At 35.2% G+C, this 26292-nt stretch overlaps 1 protein-coding gene across 11 annotated transcripts in view; it reads left to right on the forward strand.

Moving 5' to 3' along the window:
• The window catches only part of LOC109096258 (serine/threonine-protein kinase DCLK2-like), a 50376-nt gene that overhangs the window by 9113 nt on the left and 14971 nt on the right, over nucleotides 1-26292 (forward strand). For 6 of the 11 annotated variants that reach the window (XR_002018922.2, XR_006153697.1, XM_019109936.2 and 3 more), the window contains exons 3-9: nucleotides 15046-15175; nucleotides 18550-18657; nucleotides 18825-18881; nucleotides 21867-21961; nucleotides 23874-23921; nucleotides 25357-25441; nucleotides 25878-25983. Coding sequence is in view for 9 of the 11 variants with exons in the window: in XM_019109936.2 (XP_018965481.1) it covers nucleotides 15046-15175; nucleotides 18550-18657; nucleotides 18825-18881; nucleotides 21867-21961; nucleotides 23874-23921; nucleotides 25357-25441; nucleotides 25878-25983 (629 nt within the window). In the remaining 2 variants the exon portion in view is untranslated. The remainder of the gene's footprint in view (nucleotides 1-15045; nucleotides 15176-18549; nucleotides 18658-18824; nucleotides 18882-21866; nucleotides 21962-23873; nucleotides 23922-25356; nucleotides 25442-25877; nucleotides 25984-26292) is intronic. The other 5 variants (XM_019109924.2, XM_019109931.2, XM_019109911.2 and 2 more) reach the window with 3 other exon arrangements.

Raw genomic sequence — 26292 nt, forward strand, 5'->3', positions numbered from 1 at the left:
GTCCTAATAAATCTTATTTGTACCTCAAATGGTTTAAAAGTAGTCATGGGACCCCAAGGTGTACTATATTTATAAAATATGCTCTACTGTACATAAATTGGTCCACTCATGCATTTCACTATAGTTTATCTTTTGTGCTCACCTCAGTAATCAGTAATGAGGCATTTGTACATAGCTCAGAGTTGCTGTACTCTCACTGTGTGCTTTTCTCAGCCTTAGTAAGATTAACGTCTTTGATGAATCTCTTTACAACTGAGGAATGAGAAATGTGATGAGAAGAAAAACATTAAAGCATTCAGATTGGAACTTTATATTTGTAGACACCAATAACAAGGTTCCAAGAAACACCCAACTAGATCAAAATGCAGTGCAAATCCATCAAACTGACTTAGATGAAACTTGTCTTACATTTAAGCTGCTTACTCACACACTCAATACTCGTCTTATTGCTTTCATGACATGAGTGTGTTTGTGTGTGTGTATATAACTACATACAGTATATATGTCTGAAGATGCACAAGAGGCATAATTTGTTTTGGAACTGTGTTTATTTAAGAGCTTTTTGGTTGGTTCAAGCAAGGCATCACTGCATGTCATATGTGATTACAGTTGGTATGCCCTCAGTAGGACTGTGAAGAGTTAGAGGCGGCATGTCCTCAATGCACAGATGCGGACACACTAGATGAAAAGGACATCCCCTACTCCAGATTATATAGTGTAACTAGTCTGTTTCTGAAGATATCGCTAGTGTGGCTTAAAGAGAATTGAAGCCCAAGAACCCATATTGGGCAGGGCCATATTAGCTGGGATTTACTTATTTATTTATTTATGCACTGTATATATTATGTATTTACGCTACCTTTCAAAAGTTTGGTGTCTGTAAGAATATTTTGACCAAAACATATTATGAAATATTATTACAGTTTAAAATAACTCTTATTCCTTTGATGGCAACACAAAATTTTCAGTAGCCATTACTCCTGTCTTCAGTCTCACATGATCCTTCATAAATCATTCTAATATGCTGATTTCAAACATTTCTTATTATCAGTGTTGAAAACAGTTGTCCTGCTTAATATTTTTGTGGAAACCATAATACATTATTTTCAGGATTCTTTAAAGGGAACATAACATACCGTTTCATCCAATCTCTTGTTAATCTTAATCTTGACTACCTATAGAGTAGTAAACCATCCCTTATATCTCCATCTCCATTTTATCTCCGTCTTTATTTTTTTCATATTTACAAAAGAAAGATGCAGCTTTATGATTCTCTCCAAAAACAGCCGAACTCCTGGAGGCATGCCGTGGGTGGAGCTAAAGAGTCACGAGCACTTGCGTGCCAATTGCCATCAAAACAACAAAATATGATGCAGTTTTACTTATCGCCTGCACTTCCTAATCATGACTGAGATGTTTTATCTCTGGGACTGCTCCATCTTTCAGTATTAAACGATGTGCAAATCCAGCGTCGAACTGGGCTTTGTTTATAAAGCATTCATCCCCGAAATGTAGGGTTGGGAACCGAGAACTGGTTCTTATTCAGAACCGGTTCTGTTCATTGAAAAGAATCGGAACCGTAAGCAATTTCTAAGTTTCGGTTCCGAAAACGGTTCTGGTGCGACACGTGACCAAACGCTGTGGGCAGCGTTCCGCCGGTGTTCTGACGATTCAGTGTTTCTCGTATAAGTATAACAGTTGATATTTCATTAATTTAAGGAAATGAACAAGTGTATTAGCTCTCAATGAACTATTTGGCCAACCAGCATATTCCTGCTTGAAAAGCAAAATGTTATTGATAGTGTAAAAAACATCAACTTTGAAGCACATGCTGAATGATAGACTAGCATTACTCAACATTACTTACTACCTTCCACCAACACTACATTCAATGAAGGTAAAATAGTAAAAAACATAATAATAGTTCATTTAAATGGAACCGGAATCGGAAAATTTACCGATTAAAACTATACCCAACCCTACTTATGAAGATCCGTATACTGTAATATATGTTGAATTTTGACATTGCCAACCTTTAAATTAAGTTGACAGTAAGAAATAAACAGTATTGAGCATTGAGAAGTTGAGTATTTTGCATTTTTCCTTACCACTATTTTTTAATAGTTATTTAATTATTTTAATTGAACCAGAATTGGAACCAGAACCGTTAGGCAGAACAGGAACCGGAACCGGAACATTTGTAATGGTTCCCAACCCTACCGAAATGACAGGAACAAACAACCACACTTGCAAAACTCTGTTACTTTCCCAGAAAAACAAACTGCATCCACTGTTCACGTAACACTGGGTTCTTTGGGAAACTGAACAAGGTTCTCTTTCCCTTACAACCAAAAACACACTTCTTTGGAGACATTCCTCTCAAACGAGTCCTGTGCAGCGCTGCTGATGATTTTGATGTGTGTGCTCTTGCTCTCGCTCTGTGTGCACGCTCTTCCGAGAGAAGTGCCCATACAAGGAATTCCGCCCTTTATGACATCATGCTCGAAAAAAAAACTAATAGGAATCCAGGAGGAGTGTATTTGGCACAGAAATACTCCAACATATATCCAAAATGTTTTTAAAATGTTGGCCATGTTTAGCAAGAGAATCCAACTTTTTAACATAGTGTAAATAACTCAGAATGCATAAAATAGCATTAGGAACATTAGGACCCCCCCCACCCCAATGGATAGAAAGTTCCCAAGCACAGCATTTATTTGAATAGAAAAATTTATGTCTTTAGTCTTGCTTAAGATACAGTATTTTGGATGAAAATCGTGAGGCTTGTGACTGTCCCATAGACTGCCAAGTAAAATACACTGTCATGGTCCAGAAAAGTATGAAAAGCATAGTCAGAATAGTCCATCTGCCATCAGTGATTCAACCGTAATGTTATGAAGCGACGACAATACTTTTTGTACGAGAAGAAAACAAAAATAACAACTTTATTCAACAATTTGTCTCCTCTGTGTCTCTCCACATCAGCGTAGCGCCATTTTGGAGAATATGAGCAGAACGCAGGCAGCTTATGCTCTTCTGTGTCAGCCACGACACAAGGATATGTTTTCTACGTATATTTATGCTTTGATTAGAAAGAAAACAGTGCATCCTTTTGTCACGGTTGACACAGAAGTTACAGCTCATATTCTCCAAAATGGCGTTACGCTGATGTGGAGAGACACATTTATTTGCGTACAAATGGTATTGTCGTCGTTTCATAACCACTGATGGCAGATGGACTATTCCGATGATGTCTTTCATACTTTTCTGGACCTTGACACTGTTATTTATTTGGCAGTCTATGGGACAGTCACAAGCCTCCAGGTTTTCATCCAAAATATCTTAAATTGTGTTCCGAAGATGAACAAAGCTTTTACGGGTTTTGCAATTTGCAAAACAGAGAGTCTTCATGCACCTAAAAGTAAGGTGGTCTTATCCATTATTGACAAAAACTATCAATATAATTGTTTTAAAAGACTTTCTATGACTTATTATAAGACAAAACCACAGCCTTGCCTAGCTATACCTCTCTAGTCAGAGTCAAAAACGTCTGAGCCTGTGAATTATCCATTGCCTTGAAAGTCCCCCATCAAAGGCTAAATTGTGAATATTTAGGGGTAACATGCATGTTAACATGATAGCCACTGGATGCCATCTGCTTCCGAGCATTCCGAGCCTAATTCCCGGCAGGTGGGGGTGGGGATGCTGAGGCAAAGACACCCCACTGAGACTCCATCCAGCTCTGCTGTAATTGAACCTAACGGTTGGAGGATTTAAAGTGCAGCTGGCAGGTGTGGGCTGCGTTTAGGGGGGCTAGTGGATCTGTAATAGCCTACACAAGACTCTCTCAGTCAGATACGCTTCTTAACTCCATGAATGCCAATCGCTCTTTTGCCTTTCTTTTTTTTTCCCCAAAGAGCTTTGCTTAGTTTTACACCACAGAAGCAGATGGAGAGAAAGAAGCCTCACTTTTTTTGGCAGGAGTTTACATTTGGGTTGCCAAATTAGCAATAAGTAAATAAAACTGACCAGTTTTGATGTATTAGCCTAGATGTTAGACGCATTACATCTTCTCCCAGCTGCGTGCTTTGTGATTAGCTGATAATGGCAATCAATGACATGGTAATAGACCCTCCATAATGGTTTTATAAATCTGCATGAGGGCAAGTCGGTCTCCAGGGAGACTGCAGAGGGGAGGTAGCATGTTAGAGGCTGGGAAGAGGGGTCAGACACTTAAGTTATCATTGCTAACCCATATGCACCCTGCTGCCTCCACCTCTTCATCATTGAAGTCACTTTAAAAGTCACTTTTAAACTCAAGATTAGAGCTCTGTTGGTTTTTCAAGTCATTTGTACATTTGGTGAAACACGCTACATAGATCTTAAGAGCTTAATCTTTCTGACATCTGCTTAGAAATGAGAAATATGAATGTTATGATAGGTGCCAAACACATGTTTTGTACCCAATCCAGTAATCTCAGTGTATACTTGAAAACTAATCTGATTTGCAAAGCTGCAGACATGAACAGAAGTGGTCCTTAGATGTACTAAAAATGAATCTGTCATCCTAGAGCAAAAGGACTTTACTATAAAGTCTGCATTGCAGTGACTGTATGTGACCTAGAATGAAATAAACTATGACAAATAAAGTAAGATCTAGTTAAAGTAAAAAGGTACTCATAGACAGACTTACAGTTTGGTCAGATTAGGGTAAAGAGATTGTCATTGATAAAGAAAAGGGGAAAAAAAACTTAAAATCTAGTTTTATGTTTTAATCAATTTATGCTTTTATGCATATTTCTTCATTCTTTATTTTTGCATATTACGTTTTTTCGTTAATATTAAACAGTTTTTTATTATTTTATTAATTTTATTATTATTTATTATAGAGATTTCTCCTTCTACAAACTTAGAATGTACTTAATTTGTGAAAAGAAAACATTATTTTACATTTTTTTTCATTATGATATCAGACCAGTTGGATCATCTTTATACATTCTTGATTTAATTCAGTTTATTATCATTTATTAACATGCTTAGTCATAGAAGTGGCCTATTCAAGTCATTGTACATATAAATTGCATTTTTAATGCATTACTATTTAAAAAAAAATAATAGAATTGAATAGTGAAATAGAATTTTGATCATACCGCCCACCCCTAACAATAGCCATGTCCTGCACTGACAGAGAGATACACAGATGGAGAAAGGGTGCAAATAAGAGGGTTTTAGTGTCTGAAATAGGTGCTGTGTATATGTGGGGAGTGATGGACAGTGGGGGTTGGTGATTGACATGTAGGCCTGGAGTACATTAGCATACTAAAAGCCTTACAGCATCTTATGTTTACATGACAGAATAATGGGAACAAGAAACTGATATCTGATACAATCTGATAGCAGAGACAACAGACTTCAGACCACATCTCTTCAGGTCTTTTAAATCACATTAGATCATCAACTCACAGCAGGAAATAGGACACTTTGTTTCAATACTTTACAGTCTGTCCGCTAGGGTTTATTGAGATGTCTAACATAATCTCTTCGACCTGTCAATCACCCATATTAGTTTTACCTCACAGTCAGAGCAGGAATAATGAAATCAGCTACAATTTCATCTATCTGAAGGTTTTATATTTCAAATTAAATGAATTGTTAGACAAAACTAGTGTAGGTTAGTTGCTTTCTTGCAATATAAAAATGTGAGGCGCCCTGAGGTGGCTCTGAGGCACATGAGGACACATTATTTGCTTCACTTGTTTTAAGGGCAGATCAGGATTAAAAGACTAATTGAGGTCAGACATAAAGTAGCATGAATCTGAATAACAATCATTCCTTATCTTCTAATTAACATAAACCACCATCTTCATATGCAGCATTAATATAACAAACAATCTGTGTGGATGCTTCATGTAAGTAGCGGGCAACATACGTAGAAAGTGTCTCGTGTCTATGGCTTGTCTGACAGACCCGCCAGACACAGCAGGCATCGCTAGGAGACACAGAGCTGGCACATGACCAGAAACATGTCAGTGGAGCCAGCCGGGGTCACTGTTTGATCTCAATGCCCTCTTTTGTTTTTGTCTGTCCAGTCTGGAGTCTTTATCAAGTGAGTCTGACGGGCGCAGAAAAGGATTTCCACGTGCCCCATTGTTCACCTGTATCAGTTTCCTGTTTGTTGTCATTTTTCATTTTTACACATCACCAATTCCTGTCACTCATATGTTTTTGGAAAATAAATGATCCAAAGCACCTAATATGTTGCTGTTTTTAAGAAACTTGAACTGGTTGAACCTCAAAAAAAGGAGATAGGAAATAATAATGCTGATGGTGCTTTGCTTTGTCTCAGGAACAAAGTATCATTTATTAATGTTCTTCATGAATGCTGAGAAACTGTTATTGACACATGTTGGTTATTGCATGTAGACCAGCATATACTGGTAAGTATACTATTAAAAGTATACTGGCAACCAATAATGTTTTTTCTTGTTTAAATCTACACTGGTATAGGCTGCTTTTGTTGTTTTCAGAATGGTTCATGATTTTTTGCCATTTTGCAAATTTGTGCAAATACATTTCTGTCCGATGTTAAACATCTTTTTTGTTTGTTTGTTTGTTTCTACACGTTCTTAAAAATTCAGTAATTCCTGTCACTCATACATTTTTGGAAAATAAATAATGCAAAGTAACAAATATAATCTCGGTTTTAAGAAACTAGGACCAGTTAAATCTAAATCTAAATCTATAAATAATTTAAAATAAAATAAAAATTGTTTTTAGGAAAAATAAACAGTTTCAGGACTCCTGCATCTTAGAAACAGACTGTTGTTTATTAATGTTTCTAATCTTATAAATATTGCAGAGCAGATAAGCCCTTTGAGTCCCACACAGCAGATTTAGCGTGGGGAGCCTGGTGCTGATGTTTCTGTGGTTTGACAGCTCATCTCTTCACAGTGATAAATGAAATCTGATGTCCTGTTCTCCGCCTCGTCCTCATCAGTTAGACTTTTGATGACTGACTTCTGAGACTGCCTTTATTTTTCATTCATAGCTCCACTGTAAAAATGTTTTGTTGGGTAACCGAAAAAAAGTGCTTTATGTGGTAACATCTAAATTAACTTGTTTTATTAATATTATTCAATATTTGATTATTCAACACTATTCAAAGATTTGGGGCCTGTGAGAATTTTAAATGTTTTTTTGTTTTTTTTTTATAATGCTCACCAAGTTTGCATTTATTTGAACAAAAATACAGTAAAAACAGGAATATTGTGAAATATTCTTACATTTTAAAATAACTGTTCTCTATTTAAATATTTTGACATGTATTTTATTTCTGTGATGCAAATCTGGATTTTCAGCAAACATTACTCCAGTCTTCAGTGTCACATGATCCTTCAAAAATCATTCTAATATGCTAACTTAGTGCTAAAAAAAAACATTTCTTATTATTATTAATGTTGAAAACTGTTGAAAACCGTGATACATCTTTTTAAGCTTTTAATTCAAAGTTCATAAGAATATATAACATTTTATATGTCTTTACTGTCACTTTCAGTCATTTGATGAATAAAAGTTTTTTATCTTTTAGAGAAAGTGTGCTGAGCACAAAATTTTGAATGGAATTTGAGTATAACAATTGTATAGTAAGTTATATAAAAACAAACATTAATATGGCCTATTCTTGCCATAGTATTTGTACAATATTGAAGGCTTATGAAAATGATGATGAATGATTTTTGTACTTTTTACTTTTTTTTTTTATCAATTTCGCACCCACTGGACATGGCAGCAGAAGCGCCTCATTATGTATGACTTTAAATGTATCAGCTGCTGAACACACAATCGTAACTGAATTTTCTCTGTGAAAGGTTCATTTGTCAACACTGCTTTTAATGGCATCCTTTATTAATGGCTGCTGTGAGGAAAACCTTTTTCCTTAACTGCCCCTCCGATGCTTTAGTACCTAATGGTTGACAAACTCCTCTAAGCCTGGAAGGGTCCAGCTCATTCAAAGCCTTTGAGTAATCGATACAGCTTGAAAGAAACTGCAAAGCTAACAGCACATTAGCAGCAATCGGTGCTGGAACTATGTGCTGTTCTGTTTCTTCCCCTTCAAGTCTGCTTGGCTAATACTCTGATCTTGCATTGTCTTTTCCTCTTCGTTGACATTCATATTCTCTGCTCTGGATCTCTGGTCAAATAAGAGCCCAATCAACAGTACCATAATGTGTCTCTGTTTTGAGCATAAAACTCATCCCATTTATATGCTTTCTATTTCTTAATCCTTTCTTTCTTTTGGTCTTGACACAATGTAGAGCAATGCTGCTCTTACACCCTTCATTATTGTCAGCCAAATAAAGCAGGGCTGTTATTAGTCTTAGCACCCTGTCGGGTCTCTCTAAGCACAGGCCTGTACTTTAAGGCTTAGAGGAGCTTAATAATACAAGTCTTAATGAACACCTTGTAAGAAACTTAAAATAAAATAAGTAAGAGACTTGTTTAGAAAATTTGTAATGTTTATTATAACAATATATTCACTTTATAGAGCTAACAACTATCATAACAGTCTGGCAACCATCCTAGCAGCTGCTTAGAATACTCAGAAAATACTAGAAAGTTGGCAACATGTGGTGACAGTTTTTGCACATGCATTTTTTTGTTTATTTTAGTATTCATGAACACCAGGCATTTACAGTCATGGCCAAAAATATCGGCACCCTTTGTAAATATGATCAAAGAAGGCTGTGAAAATGAATCTGCATTGTTAATCCTTTTGATCTTTTATTTAAAAAAATTCTCAAAAATCTAACCTTTCATTGGATAATAAGAATTTAAAATGGGGGGAAATATCATTATGAAATAAATGTTTTTCTCTAATACACATTGGCTACAATTAACGGCACCTGTTTATTCAATATTTTTTTAAACCTTTCTTTGCCAGTTTAACAGCTCTAAATTTTCTCCTATAATGCCTGTTGAGGTTAGAGAACACCTGACAAGAGATCAGAGACCATTCCTTCATCCAGAATCACTCCAGACCCTTTAGATTCCCAGCTCCATGTTGGTGCTTCTTCTCTTCAGTTCACCACACTCATTTTCTATAGGGTTCAGGTCAGAGGACTGGAATGGCCATAGCAGAAGCTTGGTTTTGTTCTCAGTGACCCATTTCTGTGTTGTTTTTTTGAGGTTTGTGGTTGGATTATTGTCCAGTTGGAAGATCCAAACGTGGCCCATTATAAGATTTCTAACAGAGTCAGTCACTTACTGATTTTTTTTATCTGTTGGTATTTGATAGAATCCATGATACCATGTGTCTAAACAAGATGTCCAGGACCTCCAGCAGAAATATAGGCCCACAACATCAAAAATACAGCAGTATATTTCATTGTACACAAGGGGTACTTTTTATCCCTGTGTTCACCAAACCTTGAGTGTTTGCTGCTAAAAAGCTCATTTTTTAGCTTCATCTGACTATAGAAGCCAGTCCCATTTGAAGTTCCAGTCATGGCTGATAACTGAATATGCTGGAGTTTGTTTTTGGATGAGCGAGGAGAATTTTTCTTGAAACCCTCCCAAACAACATGTGTTGATGTAGGTGCTGTTAGGTTTTCTGACCCCTAGACTATTTTCTGCAATTCTCCAGCTGTGGTAGAGTCTTTAGCCACTCAAATTCTCCTTCTCACTGTGCATTAGGACGATATAGACACATCCTCTTCCAGGCAGTTTCATAACACTTTCTGTTGGTTGGAAATTCTTAATTATTGCCCTGATGGTGGAAATGGGAATTTTCACTGCTCTAGCTCTTTTCTTAAAGCCACTTCATTAATTTGTGAAGCTCAATAATCTTTTGCTGCACATCAGAAATATATTCTTTGGTTTTTCTCATTGTAATGGATGATTAAGGGGATTTGGGCTTTGTTTTCCCTCCTATTTATATTTCTGTAAAACAGGAAGCCATGACTGGATAATTTCATATTCATAATACACCCTGGAGTGCTTAAAATTGTGAATATGAATGGGAATATATACTTCAGAGATATTTTACTCATAAGAATTTCTAGGGATGCCAATAATTGTGTCCAACATGTATTTGAGAAAAAGATTTATTTCATAATGATATTTATCCCCATTTTAAATTCTTATTATCCAATGAAAGGTTAGATTTTTGTGATTTTGTTAAATAAAAGATCAAAAGGATTAACAATGCAGATTAATTTTCACAGCCTTCTTTGATGCTATTTACCAAGGGTGCCGATATTTTTGGCCATGACTGTAGAATTCATGACATCTTCTGAATTAACAATCGCAAAATGTGAAAAATTAGATGATAAATTTGTAGGATGAAACTCACTGGTCAGCAAGAACTAGCAAGCATGGAATTGTAGACATCTTGAACTTTCTCTGTAAAATACTTATGGTATTTGTTACACAACTCAACAAAGGGACTAATGATTTGATTATGAGGCTTCAAAAACCTGTTAATTGTTAATTGACTTCCTTGGATTATCAGCACCTTCATTAATCATATGTGAGTAGTACGCCTCTCTGGTAGAATTAAGGGCAAGATGATACTTCAGCTGCTGTTCATCAAGCATCAGCTTATGTACAGTAAGTCCAGATTTTTTTGTATAAGCGCTCAGTCTTCCTTCCCATGACTTTGAGAGCCCCCAATTCCTTAGTGTACCTTGGGGATGACCTAGTGAAAGAAACAGCTCATTCTTTCAAAGGTGCCACAATATCAAGAATAGAAGATTTGCAGAGTTGTAACAATCCACAGAATCAGTCAGAGGTAGCAAAGCAACAAGGCTATAGAGCAACTGGGAATCAATGTTCTTGATATAAGTTATGACACACTCCTTGGTAGACCTTAGAGTAGCAGAGGTTGAAAATTCATAGGTCAATAATTTATGATCACTAAAATATAGTTCATCATTTCTAAGTTGATCAATGTCAAAACACTTAGTACAAACTAAATCCAGTGTGTGGCCAGATTTATGAGTAGGGAAATAAACATGCTGGATTAAATTAAAACAGTCCAGTACATCCATAAAGTTAGCTGTGTGGGAACAATCAGGATTATCAACATGTATATTTATGTTCCCTATGAGCAGCATATCTGAACAATTCGAACTCAACAACATCAACAATTCAGCAAGTTCAGAAAAAAAATCCAGAATTAACCTTGGGAGGACGACAAGTATGAGAAGTACAGGAGTATTGCCATTAATTTTCATCACAAGGCACTCAAATGAAGACATAACAGGTGTGGTGAAAACAGGCAGATCAGATTTATATAAAATTGCAAGGCACTGCCCTAATTTATTAATTTAGTTATTATTGTTATTTTAGAAACCATATAGGCTAACCATGGCAATGAGGACCAAAGTTTTACCTGTGACTACCGTAATCTTACTAATAGTGCCGTTAAACTCTGAATTCTATGCAGAACAAGGGCAACTACTGTACAAAGGATCATCTATCAAAAGATCTTTGAAATTTAGATCCTAAGAATTAAGGTGAAGACTTTCTTCTCTTTAAATATTTTTAGTTCTAATGAATTTTAAATAAAGAAAAATGCCTGATGAAAGATCTACATCTGTAACTTTATACAAATACTATAGTTGTTAAAAGGATAGTTCACTCAAAAATGAAAATTGCATCATCATGTACTCACCCTCATGTCATTCTAAACCTGTATGACTGACTTTCTTATCTGGAACATAAAGGAAGAACATTTGAGAGATTTGAAGAAAGTGGGTAACCAAACAGTTACTGTTTCCCATTGACTTCTTACTGTTTGGTTACCCACATTCTTCAAAATACTGTATCTTCTTTGGTAAATAATACAGGTTTCACAGGTTTGGAATGATGTGAGGGTGAGTACTGAGGGTGAGAGATTGGAAATGTCCTGAGTATACTGGTAACCTGCAATAACATGGTTATAACTGTTTAAATTTACATGTTGCAGTATTTTTCATGCTGTCCATGTCATGTTTTGGCATTTTACAAAATTGGTACAAACAAATTTATGCATAATGTTAAAGGGCATAGGAGGTGTAACTTGCTGAAAGGCCCCTAATATATTTATGGTGCATCTGCTTCTAAAAATGTTATAGAAATTAGGAATGGCAGTATATTCCAAGAAGTTTCAATAACTGAATATTATTAAGTGTTTACACTTTTGATTACAGTGTTTTTTTCTTTTCAGTTCATTTTTTTGCTCACTAATATTTCCACCCAATAAAATATTTCAGAGCCTGATAAAACTAAAAAAAGTATATACTTTAAGTACATTTAAACTTTTAAGGATTTTATGATTTCCATGACTTTTCTAAAACTGTAATGTAAGCTTACATACTGAATTTTAGCTGTAATGTCTTATTTTAAATCATTTTAAGCCATTGGAAGTGACCTGAGGCTCCCAGTTGAAAACTGTTGCTTTAGTGGCAAGCTGTTGCTAAAGGTCCTATTTTTGCGCTCTCTTTCTCTTTTCCACAGTTTATGTACTCTTGAACATTGGTTGACAAAAATATTTATCTTGTGTTACTACAAGTCAGTTTACCAAAACACTTTTGGCTCCATTCCAGACTACTTCATTTTACAGATTCAAGATATCAGCTAAAACGTTTCAGGCATGTTTAATAGTCTCCCAGTGTGGCTTTAGTCTGTTACTCGGCTCGGGCCAACAACTGGGCCCATATGCTCCTCTGATCTGCTGATTGAGGGGAATACTGCTTATGACCCATCCCTGACTGGCCATGAGGATTCCTTACAGTTCAGAATTGTATGTGATTCAGAGAGAACTGCTTTAAGGGGTTGCTTTAAAATTGTGTAAAAGTATTGTGACTTGCGAATAATGTTGCTAATCATTATACGAATGCTGAATTTGCTAAGGAAGCTAAACAGTGGCTCAAAGAGGCTGAAATGCGTGAGCAAGTTGTTGTGTTGTGATGTCTTTTTATGTCTGCAGTGAGGATATTTAAAGACCTCATTGCCATTAGAGGCTGTTGAATAGCTCATTATCATTAGAATCTTGTTAATAAAGTACAACAGTGATCTTGGAGCAATTCTCTACTGGCCTTTTGTGTCTTTTCTGTACAGTGTCAGGCTCATGAAGGGGAAGAGCGGGCTGTGTTCCTCTCCATCTGTCTGATCTTTCACTCAGTTCCATGTAGAAGTGTGTGTGTGTGTGTGTGTGTGTGTGTGTGTGTTTGATGGAGCTCCACATTGGAACCATCTGTTTCTTGCTGCCCACCTCCATGAGTGGAGGAGTGAACTGAAATCCGGACATAATTTTTTGCCCACTGCGGTTGCGGGTGGATGTGGGTGTGTTTGCATGCACTCTCAAAATGTTTCTTTTCTGTATTGCTAGTGACGAATTGTATATTCCTCAGCCTGAATGCATAGTTGATGAATTGGCCCAAAATATTTGGCCAAAAAATTATTTTTTGGTTTCAGATTAAATAGTTTGGAGGGCCGAAATCGTAGACTGAAACAGTGATGTTTAATTAGCGCTTGACAGATGGTGCATTTTGACTGTGTCAGAGTATCGCACTGTAATGCGTAACTCCTATGAAGAAGAACCAGGTCTGCTTGGGCATTTTGTTCTTTTTGTCTTGGGACATCATGTCCTATATTTGGTATGTTTAGATGTCTTTGGTTTGTGTTCCATTTGTATTTCACTCAAACTGCACCAGAGTTTGTTTTAAAAAAGAAAACAAAAAATGTTTCTCTCTCTCCATCATTTTTTGTCCAAAAAAATCACACTTCAAAAAAAAATCACACACACATAAAAATTACAACAGATTTCTCTAAAAAAATAAAAAAACCTGTCAAGTATGAACATGTCCAAAGTCTCAGTGTTCAAACTTTCAAAATTTAAACAATAATTGTTGCTTTGATGCTCTTTAACCCTCTGGGGTCGACAAACACGGATACGCGTTTTGTGGCATCTTCTCCTGATAACCCCGAAAAGAACTTAAATTACACTTTCAGTTTTGATCGTACAGATAAGAGCAATACATCAGCCGAATCTGTAAAGGGTTTAGTTTTATTTGCATACACACATAATAACAACAGAAACTTTGTCCATTTACAAAATAAAGAAAACAAACATAACATAAGAGATAATGTACATCCAGTCAGTTATCGCAGAATAAACAATTAGACATGAAATATTGATTTGAGTTGAAATATTTGAAACAAAAGCTTCTGTGAAGAAAGCAATTACTAGAAAGTGTCAAGTTCAAACTAGATGGACATTAACAGATATGGTACAGTCATACTACACAGCATTTTACCATTTGAAAAATTATGGCAATAAAAGATATTGATTTAAGATGAAACTGTTTTAAAATTTTACCAGTTTATCTTACAATCCATTGCAGTGTACAAAACAGTCATCACAAAATGGCAGCAGATTCTTTTGTATGAAACAAGAGAGACCAAGTCTGCGATACCAGGATTACATCTTTTATAGGAACAATACTGAAATACAACTTAAATCCATTCTTTTTGGTATGTTTTCCATTTTCTTGCTGTATTCAAAATCAACTCTCACATAAATCCACTTAGAACAAAACATAAAAAACATAAAACACTACAGCCATGGTATGTTTCCAGAATTTGATTTGCTGTATTCAAGGTGATTAGCCAACCAAACCCACTTCATAAGTTATCTGCTGAACAGTAACTTACATCCATTTTCATTGATCTGACTCATAAATTCTACTTCCATTTAGATGTTATTATGTTTAAATCCATTTGTGAAAATAAATGTGTAAACAGTCTATAGTCTTATAGTACCTCCAGTTCCATTTAAATGTTATTATGTTTAAATCCATTTGTGAAAATAAATGTGTAAACAGTCTACAGCAAGAGTCCAGCTATTGGCATTTCAAACTCCTGGTCTAGATATTCTGCAGTGCAGTATTGTGAACTACTACACGCTTTATCAGTTCATCAGTCACATGGTTACTTCCATTCATTTCTCAAACAGTGTTTCTCTCTTTTTCTTTTCCCCCACCCCTTCCTCTCTCTGTCCAGATTACATGTTTGCAAGATTTTTTCGGGGACGATGACGTGTTCATCGCGTGCGGGCCTGAGAAGTACCGTTACGCGCAGGACGATTTTGTGTTGGATCACAGTGGTAAGGCTTCCACAGCCTTTATAACCGGTAGGCTCAGCTAAACACTAACTTTCAACCCAATGTCTCTCATACTAAACTCTAATAATATATTTTTATCCCTTCACTACACATCTAGGAACACACCATGCATGGAAATAGATACATGGCTGTTTTAAATACATTTGAAACAAATGATTAAATATTAAGTTTATTAGGCTTATCGTAATTTTTAGCCATGGTCTGTCATTGTATTGGTTTTATTAATTAGTGATACATCAGTGCATCAGCCAATCATCTGCTTTGGCCATTAAAAGTAATTGTCTTCATAATAAAAATAAGCATTTATCTAATTGTATAAGTACAGCCAGTGAGCTGATTATGCTATGTCCTGAAAACAGTAGCAGGAGAAAATTCCAATAAAAGAAAATGTCTCAGAAAATTGACAGCAGTTTTCAGCATAACAATAAACTGTTAGTCAAAGTAAGGAATAATCAAAGTAAGGAAAGTAAGGATTGTGACAACACTAGAACACTTCTTTTTATAATCACCAATCTAATCTACTAAAGCCGGTTGTCATTAATAGGCCTTTAAGCTATTTTAAAGGCCTCTGATTTGCCATTGTATTCATGCAACAGTCATAATTATAATCTTGATAATTTATTCAATTAATTTTGCAGGCCTGCTTTTTGTTTCAGTGTTTTCTGTTTAATAGCTGAGACCATTTAGAATTTTACATTTACAGGAGATTTAGATTTGTTTGTATATATTCGTTTGCATTATAATTAACATACACTACTATGTTTGGGTTTTTTTGTAAAGAAATTAATACTTTTATTCAGCAAGGATGATTTATAATGTTACAAAGGATTTCTATTTTAAATAAATGCTGTTCTTTTTAACTTTCCATGCATCAAAGAATCCTGAAAATAAATCTATTACAGTTTCCATAAAAAATTAGCAGCAAAATGTTTTTAGCATTGATAGTAAAAGTAAATGCTAGTTAAATTATCATCAGCTTTAATATAAACTTACCGATATCTTATTATCTGCACAAAAAACACCACACAGTTGTCACCTTCTGAAAAAGAAGTGATAGTATTTTAATAGTATCTTTTCCATAATGGACTCATTCATTCACATTCATTCACTAGGCTGCAAAAATTAATTCATTTTCCAGAATGAACACAACTGTCAGAGGAAGTGACCTTGTTATGAGCAGTTCCTCACCATTGTTCATTGTGTAGTTTGTGTTTGTGTACTAGTGAACATGATAATGCAGGTGTGGAAGTGAAGACGATCTGCAGCTGTGAATTTCAAACAAAATAATTTAACTTTGCCTATAATTTTCATCCTGTTTTGCTGAAATGCCTCCAGTTTTAGTAGCATTAACCACACACACACTTGATAACTTGATTCATAGCTGTGCGAATTTAGTTCATCTGCTTGGCATTTTGTCCTAGTTCTTCTTCGCTGCCCCACTTAGGTTAAGTAGGACTTTTCCAAAAATATAAAGAAACGGTAAGTTTGCGTCTGACAGTATTTACTGCTCAACCTTTTCTTTCCGCAGCAGAAGTGGAGTGTCCTTAAAACGCAAAGCCCACCACAAATCTAAATCTTCTGTAACTAAAGAACTCATTAAACGTTCTCTCTCAGATTCTGCAGTTAAATGCTTAATTTAAGCTCCATGAAACAGATTAGCTGGGCAGTAATGGCATTTTAATAATGGCATTCAGCTTGTTTTATCTTCATCACTCCAGGATCTGGTACTCATCAGCTAATTTATCACTGCTCTGCGTCATTAGCAAGTGGCGTGTAATCGACAGGACAGATCGGCCCAGTAGCTGCTGCATGAGTCATTCATTACTATAGTTCTGCACCCACTGCTCCCATTAGAAAGATGGTCTGCTTTCATAGGCCTTGAGTAGACAATTTGATTACGCCTCTGCGGAAAGCTTCACACTCTTGGCACATGTGAATTCGGAACAAGTATGTCAGCAGATACCACTCATTTACAAATAGGTATCTGTATTAGTCCTGATACAAGCATGCTTTGGTACGTGTATCCATGTATATTCCTGTCTGTCCTGTCAATAATGGTGGCACATGCTTAAATTACTAAATTTATACATTTACACTCACAAGTTTGGGGTCAGTAGGATTTCTGAAAGAAATGAATACTGTTTTTTAGCAAGGACACCTTAAATTGATCAAAAGTGACAGTAAAGACATTTACTGAACTGTATTTATTCCCCGAAGGTTTATCATAATATTTATCAAGGTTTTTTGCACCAGTTATGTACTTCATCATTTCCACATTCTCTTTGACCCTTTGAATTAAACAGAATGTTTTCCTCAGTGTTGTCAGATTGTAAATGTCCAAGTATCATAACAGAAGCTCAAAATTATAGTTTTTGGAAGAAAATTATTGTACACGAGTCAAACGTGTAGAATACAGCTATTTGTTACAGCTATTTATCCTTTTCCACATGCTTTTTCTGTACGTTATTGCTAAACTATCGATCTCAGCTTTTGAGAGAGCTCATGAGAGAGAGTCATTCTCCACAACGATTGGCCGAGAAGACATAACGTGAGATGAGATGGAAGACATGTAACACCACGTTCACGTTCTCCTCACAATCATGATGGTAGACGTAGGATCCACAGTTAGATCAATGAGTATAGAAGACCTATGATTTACAATGACCATCATTTGAAGTGCTACAAAATTCTGAAATTATCATAAATTATGGGAAGTTTTTCATTATTGATCGGACATCGTACAGAGGTCAAAATTAGCATTCAAATACGATAGTTATCGTACAAATACAATTATTATCTTTTGTCTGGCAACACTGCCATACTTTTAATGTTGCTAAAAAATGTATGAATAAATAAAAATGAATACATGTATTGATGTTTCAAAAAAATGTGAAGAGCAGCATAACTGTTTTCAGCATTAATGATAATCAGAAATGTTTCTTGAGCAGTAAATCAGCATATTAGAATGAGTAATAAGCTACATTTTAAAATATTTTAAATTTGAAAAACCATTAAATTAAATTGTAAAAAATCACAGTAATAAGCTACATTTTAAAATATTTTAAATTTGAAAAACCATTAAATTAAATTGTAAAAATGTGTCACAATATTACTGTTTACTGTATTTTTGATCAAATAAATGCAGCTTTGGTGAATGTAAGACACCACTTTTTTAAAAAGAAAAAAGGGATGCCTCCAACTTTTGAAATGTAAATGTACAATTAGTCAACCAGGCAAAGATAATAATTATTTGGAATGGGAGGAGACAGTAAGCTCTCCTGTTTTTTCTTGTGTCTTTGGGGATGTTTGCAAAAGAGACGTCATGAGACATTAAAAGACAAGCATATACATTCCTTGCTCATTTACATTGTCTCTGTGTCCAGAGTGTCAGGTCCTCAAGTCCTCCTATTCTCCTCGTTCTGCTCCCCCTGTGAGATACTCTGGTAGTAAAAGTCCAGGAACCACCCGCCGCAACAAATCCCCTGGATCTGGTGAGGATACACTCCACCACCACTAGCACAATCCTGTTACCACATGAACAATTGTTAAAAAATGTAACATTCCTTAACAACAGCATTCAATACCTGTGATTCACATGTCTCTTCCTGTCATTTTTTCTGTTCTGTTCCTTGTTAAATTGCTTTCCTCCCTGCTCTAGTGAGAAGAACAGCAGGACAGTTCTCTACAAATAGCCAATCTCCAGTCAAATCACCAAGTAAGTATTTCTCAAGGTTTATTGAACCAAAAATGGTCATAATTTAGTTTTACTTGACCATTTCCATTTTCTCTTTGACCCTTAGAATTAAAGCAAAAGTATAGCTACCGTACTTTTAAGACTTCTAAAGGTAAATCACTTTAGTTATGATTGGCTAACCTCTTCACATGTGAACTGAGTAAAGGTGTGGTCACATTTAAACCTTGTTCAGCGAATTTTTCCTGTAGGAGTTCTTGCCTTTTGAAATTTTTAGCACGATGTTGAAAGTTTTACCCGTGCAGATTTCACAGCTGTTTCAGGTTGGTCACATGGTTTCACCACATTGACAGCAGTTGCTTGCTTTGAAAGTCTATTGATAATAGTCAATGGATCTTTTTTGACAGCAAAATTTCACTAATGTGACCACATCTTAACAGCGCCCCCTACCAAGCTAAATACCAAATAGGCATTGATAAGTAAAAAGTAGGCTGTCATTTGTTCATTTTCTTTTCAATCACAACCATATTCATTACATTATGAACAACTGATACTTAAATGCTAGTTCTTGTTGCCTTTACCATAACCAAGACTAACCTATGAGCTGACAACTAGAGAATCTGACAGCCTTATGAAATCCTTGAGGAATTTCCACATATGATGTTGAATTTACCTAAAGGACATTCATCTATGGAATGAGCTGTACATGCCCTCTAACCATTCGGTGAAGCATTCAATCATGCTAACAGCTCTCCTTCATGGCCTTCTAAATCCATCAGCTAGTATAGAGAGCTATTTAAAACTCCCTCGCTGGCCACTGCCCTGAACCTGGCATGCACATACTCTAATCTATCAGACATACCAAATTGGATGTGTACACTAAATGCAGGCATCCTCATCTGCTTTCTGCTAAGAAGGGCTAATGCAGTACACACACACCCTAAATTCTTGTGCCCGTGAACTATAAGGGCTCTCTTGCATGCCTGGAGAGAAATCTGCTCATGCCCCCATCGACAAACTCAGCGGGAAATGCCAAGAGCGGCTTTTCTACAAATCCCTGCTCCCTTTGGATTCTGACGCACTTGGGATGCACTGTATCTGGGTGACATGATCTATTAAATTGTGTTTTAATTTTTTTATAACACTATTATATAACGTGGCCTTTTACAATGATCTTGTCAATTCTATGATTTAGCCTTGTGGATTTGGCTGCAGGTGAGTGGTGCATGTGAAGCCTTGTTGTGTCTGCATGTTAAGAGACTTATTCTGGGCCAAGGGCACTTATGCTGTACATGCATATGTAGCTGTACACATTTTCTGAGTGGTAGTTCTGTTCATATGCAGTTGTTTTTTTTTCTCCCCATAATTTTAAGTTAATTTTTCCTGTCATTGAGCCAGCAGTTAATTTTATCTATATATCTAAAGGAATGTAAGTATTTCTGACAAATGTACACATGAACTGTGTACACTAACACAGTGGTTCTCAAACTTTGTGACTAGGCTAGTAGGTTTCCTCTGGTATATTAGCTGTGAAGACTATGGGAGTCCCTATATTAAAATTATCAACTTAAATAATTCTAATTAAGATTTAATTAATTTAATTTGAGGATTCCATAAGTTTTAAGCTGAGTGCTCTTCAAGGTTCCCACTCTTTTTAACCCATGCATTTGAATGATTTGTTCAGTTGTTTGTGATTTAGTGAATAAGGATATATCCATAGCTTTCTGAGAAATGCAAACCTTTATTAAAGCTTGACTTATTTTAAGTCATTTTAAGTCATTATGATGCCCCTTAGTGGACCCCTTGGTTGAAAAAAGTAAATTAACATAAGATGAAGACTTCAGAATTTACGTATTATATAGGTAGAAAAAAGATGCCTTGTTCTGTATAAAAAGCATTGTTCACCCAAAAATGATAACTATGTTTTCATTTATATAATTCTTAAGCTATATGATTATTATTTTTTATTTTACAACACAGATTGTTGGCACTGTTTTAGTCTAAACAGAGTGAATGGTAACCATGTGTTGTCAATTTGCAAAAGTAAAAAAAAAAAAAAAAAAAAAAACACCATAAAATGACCATAAATGTAGTTCATATGACTCATGCACTGCAAACCAAGTCTTCTGAAGTCATATAATAGCTTTGTGTGAGGAAAAAAAAGAATTTTAGTTGTCATCCCCCTCTACTATAACTTTCAAACCTAATTTAAATTCACTTATGAACAGTTACTTTTAAAAGTAATCCATTAAAATATTGCCTTACTCAATAAAAATGTAACTAACTGCATTACTTAGTTACTTTTTATGGAATGTGTAATGCTTTATGTTATTTTTGCATTACTTTTTGACATCTGGGCTAGGCTTGCTTTTTTTTTAATAACAAAAACCCAAAAATTTATATTTTTGCGAACTGTAAAGGACCTTTCACACCAAAAGTGAAATGAATAAGCCTCCGGCTGAAAGAAATACCTCTGCCTCTACACCTCATTCCTAATTTCTGTCAACATGGGGACATTAAAGGTGTCAGTGAATAAATGGAAAAACGCTTGCATTACTTATTTGAAAAAGTAACTTGGATATTTTGATGTAAATTTAAAAGTAATGCGTTACTAAGTTACTTGAAAAAAAGTAATCTGATTACATAACTTGCATTACTTGTAATCCGTTACCCCCAACACTGATTATGACTGCATATAATCACACATTCAAATAATACAAATAAAAAAATTACAGTTATGATATGAGTTTAGATAACTGGGAAGAAAGTAAGTCATACAGGTTTGATGAAAAAATGAAATTTGATGATGTAAATGAAAATTTTGACCAGCTGATATTATGCAGGCAATATCATCTTACAGACTGAAATGTATTCAACACTGTTTCTAATGTCTAAGACAATGCATGTGCAGCATAAAATAAGCAGTGTAAGAAGTAAGCCTGTGTGACATTGTGTTTTTTTTCTCTGTTCTCTGTCTCTCTCCCTCCCTCTTCCTGTCACACTCCTCAGTAAATGGAGTCCCGAACAGCCAAATCACTACCCCCAGATCCGCCAAATCCTCCAGTTCCTCCCCGACCAGCCCCCGCAGCATGCGCAACTTCAAGGTAAACCCGTTGGCATGGCAACAGGCTTCCACTGTGCTGCTAATCAGTTTACTGGCAAAACATGGCGAGTTTTAGAATAGATTATTTCTTCATCAAGTCAAAAGATCAGTCTTCTGAATGCTGACTCATGGATGACTAGCATCATAACGCTCTCACTCCTTATTAAAAGAGTTTAGTGAAGCTGCCTTAATTATTCCCTCACAACAAATTGAAGCTACAGTTGTAATGCCCCTAAATTTCTTCGGGTTAGAGTGACACTTTATAACTTCCATTTTTCCTATACTTTCGGTATATACTTTTTAATTTAATTATTAATTTAAATAATTAAATGTTCTTTGATTTAAAAGCCAATCAATACATAATAAAAGTACATATTATACAAAAAAGTATATTTTATATGTTTTGTTATATAAGAATATATGTAAAATTCAATATTTTGATCAAATCATTCACAGAAAATATTTTAATGCTATTTTTACTATTGTAACATGTATGTAAAGTACATATTACTTAAAGGCAAGTAGGTGCGCTAAACAATTTTAAAATATGTTACTTGCCCCTAATTTTCCTTATTAGAGTTTCCACACCATACAACATTAGAGAGTGTTCAGTAGTTGTCTGTATAGAGGTGGTTTAGTATCAGTATTGTTTCAACATTATCGTCTAAGGACATAGAAGTCTTCATCAGCACTTGTAACAGAATATCCGCTCTGATAGGTCTAATCACTCCTATTCTTAGAAGCATTGTGAGTCTAGGCACTGAGATCTTGCTGAGATTTGACCGCAGATCTGTAATTAAACCAAAGGTCAAAGTCAAGTATGATCATAGCCTCGAGAACTCCTGCTGTTAATCTGCTTAACTGACCTGTCTATCCGACAGTAAGCTTCTTCTCGTACGGGTGCTATCTTTAAAGCTTCTTGAAAGCACAAGGAGAATCTGAATGACATAGAGACACTTTCATTCATTTTTAGAGAGGTTTATATTTGGCACATACTCACTAAGTCAACTTATAGGAAAATCACAAATGGCATCTCAATACAATTAAAAGGAGAATTTAGATCCAAGTCTTCCACATGGCATTTTAGAGCATTCAGATATTTGGAATTGAAATAAATAAATATGAATTTATTTAGCCAGTGTTATTTTAATCTCTTGTATGTCATATTTTTTTAGTTTTTCCTAAGGACCTCTAATATGTGACGCTGGTTCACAAAACCAGTCATAAGGGTAATTTTTTTGAAATTGAGATTTATACATCCCCTAAAAGCTGAATAAATAAGCTTCCCATTGACATATGGTTTGATAGGACATTATTTGGCTGAGATACAACTATTTGAAAATCTGGAATATGAAAAAAAATAATAATAATTAGGTTCTAAGCAATGCACATTACTAATAAAAAAATTAAGTTTTAATATATTTTCTGTAGGAAATTTACAAAATATCTCTATGGAACATGATATTTAGTTAATATCTTAATGGTTTTTGGCATAACAAATACAATGTATTTTTGGCTGTTGCTACAAATATACCCAAGTGACTTAAGACTGGTTTTGTGGTCCAGGGTCACATATAGTCTCTGAAATAAAAATCTGAAATAAAGTTCAATTTTAGTTAAGTGAAAAGTGTATTAAATTATATTAAGTCTAACAAGCTATGTAAAACCAATGTCTGCAACATGCTGAAACATGCTGTTTTCAGATACTTGTGAATGTCTGTTATGAAACAAATTATTCATAGTATTCTACCATTTTTGTATTTTTTATACTGGAGATATGGCTGGATGAGTGGGTTGATGGAAAGTTGCTTGTCAGGCTGATTCTTTGCACAATGTTCCTGAGATTTCAAGCTAATTTTAGACCAAACGCAACAACTTTGTGGTTACATAAATATCTTCCCACTTGCCTTTAGTTTAGTTGCAACAAGCGGATGGGAGTCCCCCTCCGTCTCTCTGTACAGGTATTATGAAACTCTGCCTTCTGTAGCAGCATTCAAATGAGCTGCAGTTCCTGCTGGGTATTCAAGTTTTTAGTTGGGAATCTTACATAAATGATTGTATGATTGATTCAGTAACAGCATAGTATTTGGCCATATATTTTAACTTACAATCCATTGGAGTATTTGAATCCATCAAAACAGCTTGTAATACCCAACTGGTACTCGTATACCTAGAGGAATCCTGTGGCCTCTTTTAAACCAGCTTTAACCAGGATGCTGTCAGTATTTGTCTCCATTGGCTTACGTAGTCCTCTCTCACATGTCACTGTCACTTCAGTTTAATTCTTATTTGGCTGCTGAATCAAGATAACATGCAGGCTTTTAAACCATACTGATTGCCAGACCATTTAAAATCTTTTAAGACTAGGTCTGTTAGTTTTTGTGTCAGTCACACACAGTTTGTCTTCCAGACAGCTCTTTTTTTTTGTCTCCTCATCAACCATTTATTTCACTAAGGATGACGCTCAGTGTCAGATGGCAGTGTGTTATTGCTAAAAATATTATGCTTTATTTGAAGGGTTAGTGTAATCGCATAGCTGCTACAGTATAACCAGTTCACATTGCTTTTGTTTTTACCAGGGCTGGGCAATATAACAAACATTCATAATTTGTGATGAATTGGTTATAAATATCACAATGCTTTTAACTCTTTTTTTTATTTGGACATTGGCTTGTTTTGCAATCCTTATAACAAGCACCTTGTTGACTGTTAAGACATTTTAATATCTGTCGACTCTTAATCTTTTATATATGCAGTAAAAGACACAGAAACATTTACACTTATAAAAAGTGATATATTCTGTTAGTCTTGATGTAATGAAATGAGTGAAATAAGGTAATAATGCATACTTTTCCAAAATGTAATTTACTGTTTGATATTTTATCTTTTAATGCTTATAATAGCATGTATTTACTTGCCAGGAATATGGATTTGTGAATCAGGATGGTTATTTAACAAATAATGACTATTCATATTTAAAGCACATTCAACAAACATGCAGCTTCACCTGTTTCATGAAAAAGCTTGTTTTATGACCTTTTATGAAATTCATCTAAATGACTTAATCAAACTATGATTCAACTAATACTTAAAATCACTCAGAAAATGTTCACTGGAGTTTTATTTTCAATAAAACCAATTATTAAAATAATACTTTTACTTATTACTTAATAAACTTATGCTTGGCTACATTTGATGTTTGGTTGATTTAATGGTTCATCTGATTGGGAAAAAATCACTCACTTAATACATTTCATATCAACTGCATAAATATCATACTTTTTTTAAATTATTTTTTATATATATATCGCCCAGCCCTATCACTGTAGTATATAAAAAAAATAAAAAAAATAAAACACATCTAGGTCTTGTGACTTATTTTGACTCTGTTTGCAGATTCCAGCACATCACTCCTCTGCAACCAATGTGAACGGCTCCTCTGAGACTCCCCAACAACACAACAACAGTGTGAGCCCTGAAGGTAAACATCAGCCCGAAATGAATTACTGTCACGCACTCACTCACCTTGGATCTTACTGTGTTTCAAGCCCAGAAGTCCCCAAAGGGCATTTCAGGGGTATGACAAGGTTTGGCGGTGAAAGTGCTGACACATGCCACTCTGTGCCGCATTTGCTTAGGCGCTCCACTACACACTCTCCCACACTTTCACACACTGTGGTGGCAGTGTATGAGCAAACGTCCCTGCTCAGCAGCGCATGAGTCAGAATGACCTTCAGCAATTTTCTGCATAGTGCACTAACCAAATTTAAACTGTTGGATGCAGATGTTGGGGCTAATCTGTATATTTGGGGGTTTTACAAAACATTCCTCTGCCTCATTGTTTTCATCTTAGTTTTGGTATGAAAATGATATTCTTTCGGTCTGATGTGTTAAATGTATTGGTTTGTTCCCTTTAGTTAATGGAAACAGAAACCTTGCTGCTTCCACAATTATGGACAAGTACAAAATTGGCAAAGTTATAGGTGATGGGAACTTCGCTGTGGTAAAGGAGTGTGTCGAACGGTAAGAAAATTACTAGTTACAAGATGTTTTTTCTGTCCGAAAAAGATAAAACGGCTTTTCGGGGTCAATAAAATTTGTTTTGCAGTTTGTTTGTTCTCTATTTTAAACTTGCTGTTGTCATGATCTCTGATTAAAATGCATAAAGAATACTGTCTACATCTAGATTCAGTATTCCTGTTAGTATTTTTAGGCTAAAATGTTCAAAGGAAGATCTCTTGTGCTCTCAAAGGACATCCACTTTATAAATTTGTTCCTGAGGGTCTGAATGCACTCAAAACAAACCATCATTAACCTCCTTGAAACAAAGTC

The sequence above is a fragment of the Cyprinus carpio genome, chromosome B1, assembly GCF_018340385.1.
Source record: "Cyprinus carpio isolate SPL01 chromosome B1, ASM1834038v1, whole genome shotgun sequence".
Lineage (NCBI taxonomy): Eukaryota > Metazoa > Chordata > Actinopteri > Cypriniformes > Cyprinidae > Cyprinus > Cyprinus carpio.